The 7711-nt window shown below is 32.6% G+C and overlaps 1 protein-coding gene across 2 annotated transcripts; it reads right to left on the reverse strand.

The window, feature by feature from the left end:
* LOC104732888 (vesicle transport v-SNARE 11-like) lies at positions 348-2307 on the reverse strand. 2 transcript variants are annotated; one of them, XM_010452485.2, is made up of 6 exons: positions 2193-2307; positions 1847-2000; positions 1508-1566; positions 1251-1433; positions 986-1156; positions 348-721 (listed from the first exon to the last, which is right to left on the reverse strand). In XM_010452485.2, exons 2-6 carry the CDS (start codon positions 1938-1940, stop codon positions 542-544), a joined length of 687 nt encoding a protein of 228 aa, XP_010450787.1. In that variant the 5' UTR covers positions 1941-2000; positions 2193-2307; the 3' UTR covers positions 348-541. The 2 variants fall into 2 exon arrangements, with proteins under 2 accessions (XP_010450787.1, XP_010450788.1); XM_010452486.2 differs by having other exon boundaries at positions 2094-2307.

The raw sequence follows: 7711 nt of genomic DNA on the forward strand, positions 1-7711 counted from the left end.
CTCCTCTTTTGCAATCTTAACCGAACATTGAGCGGGTCGGGGAGAGGAGCTGAGGTGAGTCGCCGGAAGGCAACCTTGAGCTCCGTCACAACTTGCCATGACGATAAAGTGTGGAAGCAAAAGATGTAATGATGTGAAGTGGAAGCGAAAGGGGAAACCATAAACGAGAGTAACCAGAGAATAAGGCGAATATTACTATGTGACTGCAAGTCCCGACGCCGGCGAGCTAAAGCTCCACCGGCGCCGGAAATGATGAAGATGAAGTTTGCTTTGATAATGGTGCCTGGGAGAAAACAACCTTCTCTCAAAAAGCGAAATATCAAATGGAAAAATAAAGACAAAACCAATAATATGAAATCTAGCACCAAAACTAACCTTGTCATGGATCATATATGAACAATCAATAAGAGTTACTTGTTCCACACGTATTCACGTTAAGAATACAAAAGAGAGAAAAGACATAACTTCACAAACGAACACAACAATTGTTCAGTGATACACATTTGGTCAGGATGAAACAAGTTTAAATAAGAACTCAGAATCAAATGATAATGGCGACAGCGACAATGGCGACAGCGACAATGGCCACAGCAACAACGGCCACAGCAACAACGGCCACAGCAACAACGGCCACAGCAACATTGGCCACAGACAAGTCTGTTCCTTTCATGGATGCCAAGATCGCCTCGCTCTCTATGACGTTATCATCTATTCCATGAAGCTGTAATAACGTTCCAAATATTGGTCAAAAGCGAGGCCACCAAGACTTGACCTCTCAAAATATTAGGAAGTTTCATGCAATATTTATAAAACATATAATTGTTGTGTTAGAAGACTTTTATGATGAAATTATGAAGTATCTTGTTCGAGTACGTTAGTTGCACTCCTATAAAGTAAGTTAAGCTGTTGTGTAATATATGACCTATATATATGAGTGAAGGAATGATTTGTGGAGTAAGAGAAAAGTCTGGCAGAAAGCAAATACCGTTTCTTGGGCGCATTGTAAAGACCGTCTTTGACTTTGCAAGCGTTGGAGTATTGAGACACCATATTCTTCTGTGTCATGCATTAATCTTCGACTGTCATCCAATTTGTCTGTTGTTCTACTCAAATCCTTGGTCAAATCACTCAATCTTGATTTTTGATCAGCTGAAGCCTTATCTCTATTAATAAAAGAGTATACATCAACATATGTTTAACTAGGCAGGAAATAGATTAGATACATCGAACGATACCAAGTCCATACATACCGCCTTTGTGTCAGCCATAACAGGTCTAAGCAAGGCAGTAGAAGCGTCCACGTTTTCATATGTGATTTTCTTGATTTCACGTTTAAGACTTTTCAGTTTAGAAATGGCTTCCCTTAACTTGACAAGGAGGATGGATTTAACATTTGCTGCAAGGCTACGTGCTACAAGATCCATTTTCCAGATCTGTATGTAAAAACAAAATTTTTTTTGACAAAATGGATAATAGAAGACTTCTATATTCAATTCCAATCGCATACCAATTTCTCTGCACTTCCAAGATCAGATGTTATTTCAGAGAGCTTCTCCTTCTTTTTTTCTGCATATATAATGATGATCTAAAATTAAGTCAAGCACAAACCAATATATGCCTAACAAAACTTCAAACATTTAAATGGTTTCAAAGTTTTAAATATTTCTCCACTTACCAAAGGAAACTAATGAAATTTCTCCAAAATCAGAGTTTAACTACTACTAGTTTAACATGGTTTTTTTTTTTTTTTGTCAACGTAGTTTAACATGGTTTCTAGACCTAAGATTCGAACTTATATCGGTCCACCAAAAAAAAACTAAGGCAGAGAATGAATATATCAATTTACCTCCATAAAGCACAAACGCTGAGGAAACCTTCTCTATAAGATTTTCCCAGAGCATGCAATATTGCTGCTCGTATTCGTGGAACACATCAGTCATTGTGCAGAAGCAGAATCAGCAAACTCAACGATGATGAAACTCAATTCTGTATTCGCAAACCTGATCGAAAGAGAAAAAAACACTGAATTAGCTAAGATCATTAAAGCCTCTATATAAATCACATTAACCGGAACCATCAATAAGATCTCTTACACGGGATTAGAAGAAGAAAACGTTATTATAGGTCATTGATGTCTAAAACTACCAAAACCCTAGCAGGAAATAGAGAAAAAGAAAGAGAGTTAAAATCACCAATCTCAAGTGAAGGAATACAATACTAGACTAAAGAAACTTTTCTTTTTTTCTTTTTTCTTTTTGATAAAAGAGACGAGAGAGTTCAAATGATAATTATATGAAAGAGAGTACGCCGGTGCATAAGTTAATAATTATTTTGAAGGAGTGGAACAATATTTAATCTGAAAGGAAATTGACGAGAAGATAAGAACTCGTAATTTTTAGAATTATTCAAATAATACTTGACTTCCTTTTTAATTTTTTTTTTATATAACTTCAATTTTTTTTTTTTTTTTTTTTTTAAACTTCAAGTTGTTTCATTCTTCGTTTGAATATATGCAAAGAAGAAAGAAGGATCACTTCTTCAGCATTACATCCTTTGAATTGGTAATGCCGTAGCATCGCAGTACAAATTGTTCCATAAATATTGGCTTTTTAGTTGTATACTTCATAGTAACTAATAATGTTAATAAACTGTAAATTTCAACAAGAAGAATAACTGAATTCATTGAATTACTATTGATTATGATGATTTATGGTTGGGAGAGTTATGATTTATTGTAACTACTAACTAGACGGCTCTAATGCGCACCATTATGATTTATTGAATTCATTGAATTACTACATTTCTTTGGCGACAACAATATTGGATTATACACTAGTGTATTCGTTATTGACTTTTAAATAACAAATTTCAGCAACTAGGGACAACAAAAAACGTTTTAAAATGGAACTAAGGTATATCGTCGGTCGATACCAATGATTTCCGAATATCTTCGACTCCTTCTACTTCATAATTTAAAATTTGAATCATTTACTAGTATTTTGTTAAAAAAGCTTGAATTACTTTATTAGTGTTGACAAATCTGAAGTTTCGACCCATCTCCCGGGGCTGACCATAGTATTACAGCTGAAGTTCTTGAATTCTTCCTTCCTCATCGATATGAAGACGACGACCCTAAACTCATTTACTTTTTTAAAAATCTCAACTCAACCGATATTTTATCCCAAAAAAGATGAGTTCTAGCTACTTCTACACCCTTTCAGCAATAATCAACTCCCATAGGGTCATAGGTGTATGTTCCTTTTCGGTCGTTGCTTTTTTCTTTTATTTTTATTACTAGTAGTCCAGTAATTTATTGTTGAATTTTTTTTTTTTTTTCCTTTTTTTCTGGCGAAAATGACTCCGACCACTCTTCCGGCAAAAATGTTTGTTGTAATGAATGAATCTCGAGGAGAATATTTCTTTTTTTTGCCGCAAAATTACAACTTTGTGAATTCGACCATCAAAACTAAAAAATGTTGTAATTAAAATGAGAAATGGATAGTTTGACAACCTTGCAAATTTTGCCTTGTCAGAAATAAACAAATTCCCACTATGGAAATGGTTTTGAATTCTCTTGCATATATATGGGAAAATTCATACGAGGTTCAAAAGCCTTGTCGAATAAATATTCGGTATTCAAACATGGTCAAATAAGGCTGGACTAATGTTATCTCAGTCACATTATGCCAAGGATATCATTTTAAAAGCTGGAATGAAGGATGCAAGCTTGTTTCGACACCGGTGGATGTCAATCCTAAGCTCACTGGTGAAGTAGGTGACAAGATATTAAATCCCAAAGAATATCACAGTCTAGCTAGAGCATTACATTATCTCACGTTTACAAAACCTGATATTTCTTATGCGGTCCAGCAAATCTGTTTGTTCATGCATGATCCACGAGTACCACATATGCAGGCCTTGCGACGGATAATCAGATACATTCAAGGCACACAACATCATTGTCTACAATTGTTTCGTGGACAGGTTGGGTCTCTAACAGCCTATACTGATGCTGATTGGACAGGTTGTGTGGATACAAGATGATCTACATCGGGCTACTGCGTCTATCTAGACGATAATTTAATCTCGTGGTCGGCCAAACGTCAATCCACTGTGTCCCGTTCAAGCGCTGAAGCAGAGTATAAGGGAGTTGCGAATGTTGTTGTAGAAACGTGTTGGATACGCAATCTGCTTCTCGAGATGCATTGCCCGATGAGAACAGCAACATTGGTGTATTGTGACAACGTCAGCTCAGTTTACCTCTCCAACAACCCAATTCAGCATCAACGAACAAAACATATAGAAATTGATCTGCATTTCGTTTGTAAAAAATTAGCCCTCGGCCAGGTCAAGGTTCTTCACGTTCCATCATCCCTGCAGTTTGCAGACATATTCACTAAAGGATTACCATCTACATTGTTCAAGGAGTTTAGGACCAGCTTAACCATCCGAAGCTCCGACGATTTCACTGTAGGAGGGTGATCGAATATGGAATATTCGGTATTCAAACATGGTCAAATACGGCTCAGATATTTCGGATATCGACTCTCCTCTATCTTAGGAAGATCGAACTTATTTTGTAACTAATGTGTCTTTAAATACCTTGTAGTCTCGATTGTAAAGATTGAGAGAAATACAAAGATTTTCATGGAACACAATAAAGCAAGAGAGTGACGACCATCCACTTGTGAGCTATTTACCGCCGAACCAAGCCGGGGTCGGGCAATTGGATCGAATTGTTGTATTGTATGGTCGTGGCTACGATATTGTGTGGTTAGGTTATGGACCTAGGGTCGTGGCTACGCTATTGCTTAATTGCTATATAGCACCGAATTGTCTTTTTTTTTTTGGTCAAACCAAATTTTTTCATTAATGGGAAATTGGCAAGAATAACCCAAAAAAATATAATTAATTCATTAACCATACTAACCATGTAAACTTTATATACTATACTAGATTAGGACCCGCGGTATACCATGGGGCAAAATTATTTATAACTAAAATATTTATAAGTTGTATTTGTTGGTTAAATATGTTATAATTATATAATAATTGTTAAATAAGCCATATAATACCGCAAAATACTTTATTTTTTACATAATATTTATTTAATCAATTTAATTAGATATGTTTATTCTCTGATACTGAGAGTGTTAACAAAATAATGAAATGATGTTTTACCCGTGTAACACCGAATTAATGATATTTTTTAATTTATATAAATATCGATAAAACTCGTTCCGCTATATAACCCCGTTCCGAGTTATTTTAACTCACACTATATCATCTTAATTTTTAATATTTATTTTGTATCTACGGTATAATAATTATTATATTTAACCTTTTAAAAGTTTTAAATATTTTCATATTTAACCTTTTAAAAATCTTTAAAATAAAGAACCAGAATAAACCAAATAAAATTTTTTAAAGTTTGAATGCCTGATAAATCAAGTTTTCTACTATTTGTATTCAGAATCATTTTGGTCTCTTTTATAGTATGACTATAAACCATTGCCCAATTTTTTTAGACGATGTGGGATATTGTACCCTTATTTTTTATTCATCTATTGAGTAATATATGTCCGTTTTTATTGTATTACATCATATGCAGGAAAAAATCACAATTTTTATTAACTAAATGTATATAGAATAATTCAAGATAATTTAAATATAAATTCAAATAAAAATAAAAGAGAATCATATATTTATGTTTGAATGAGGTAGATACATTTCTTTATTTTTTAAAATCTTACCTATAATTAATTTTGAAATTTTGGTAACTAATATTAAAGTCAATGCATTAAATGTAAAAACTTTCCAAAATGTAATTTTAAGCAAAAACTGCTGCAAAAACACTAGTATAAATATTTTATGTACTAATTATATATATTACCCTTACCATTACCACCACAACCACCACTACCCCTACCACCTCCGGCAACCAAATCCGGCGACCTTCACCGGCGACCAATTCCGGCGACTTTCTCTGGCGACCAACTCCGGCGACCAACTCTGGCAATTAATTCCGACGATTAACTCCGGCGACCAAATCCGGTGATCAACTCCAGCGACTACCTTTGTCGGCCATCTCCGCTAGCCACCTCCGCCAGCCGGCCACCATCACCATCATTAACCATCACCTATCAATATTAGATTGGTAATTTTTTATATCCTTAATCCTAATTTTCTAATTTTTTCAAATAGTAAATTATTTTCTTTTTTATTGTTTTTTTGTTTTGGTCAGCGAGTAAATTCACCCTTCATTAATTGTGACTTCCTTTTTTTTGTCAAACCAAATAATATCCTTGACTGAATATATAGTTATTTCGTGGTTATTACGTGACTAATTTTAATAGTCACAAAACATATCTGACTTGTCTCTGACAAATGACAATACTTTTTTTTTTAGTATATATTACAATATATAAGAAATGTCATTTGCTGAAGACCTTACTACATTAATTCAATTGGTGTATGTTGGGGATTTTATAATAATAATTTTTGTAACGAACTAAGTCAAGTCACAATTCTCTCTTTTGAAATCGTGTGAACATGTCATTAATGATACAGGTATGCACTAATTTATTTCTTATTGTATTATTATATAAATATATATAAATACAAATTTTATTCATAATCGACTTATCTCACATGTCCTATTCGTAAATTATAATCCCATACATAATCCTTGAACCTTGACAGTCAAAACTACAGAATCTTGTCCACAATCCTATTCATATACTGCTTAACTCAATCGTATTCATATTATTCTCATATTCTCCATTAATTCGATCATTTCCATATTCTCCTTACCAATAAAATAATTTATCTATAAAAGAAAAAATTAAATATAGCTAAAAAATACAGAAATATTGAATATATATAATTGTTGCTAAAAAGAGGACATTTTGCTAACTTGAGCTTCTATCTAAGAAGCAAGAAAAATATACAGAGTGAAAAAATTATGAACATTAAAATAGATACAATTGTTTGGAAAAAAAAAACAACTTTTAGAACAAAAAAAATAGTGATGAAAAATACAAAGAAAATATGGTAAAAAGACAACATTCTAAATGAATAGATCCAACTTTGTAAAAAGACATAATTATAAAAAATATTTATTCAAATAAAATAACTACGAGATTTTAAGATGAAAATGTGCAACTGTATAGAAGACATTTTCCAGATTTATCATAATTCTATCTTATCATTATATATATTGATAGATATCTCAAAAAAACAAAGGGGTTAGTTGCATTTGCATTTGAATTTCTTTTTTTCCATGCAACTAATTTTTTTATAAGTTCATATTTTTAGAATGAAAAAATATACAATCATATAAAATTTTTATACATATTAGCTTTTGACACATGTCAATATTTAATAAACTCGACAACACATTTCAGGATGTGATGAATGATAATTTTTTAAATGTAAACTTTTGTGATCCGTGTTAAGATTTTTGTAATAAAATTACAAAAAAATAAAAATAAATAAATAAATTGCTGGCTTTGAGCTAATCAATATATTTTTGTCGGAAAAAAAAAGAGCAGGAACATACGTTTTCAGATTTTCTCTTCGGTTTAAACATATGAAAGGCCCGTTCTCTCCTAAAATTATAAACAAATAAAAATTGTTAGACAATGTCGTAGAGGATAAAAACAATATATAGTAGACTTCTTTGTCTCTGTCCAAAAAGCCAGAAATAGAA

Source organism: Camelina sativa, chromosome 12 (assembly GCF_000633955.1).
Source record: "Camelina sativa cultivar DH55 chromosome 12, Cs, whole genome shotgun sequence".
NCBI lineage: Eukaryota > Viridiplantae > Streptophyta > Magnoliopsida > Brassicales > Brassicaceae > Camelina > Camelina sativa.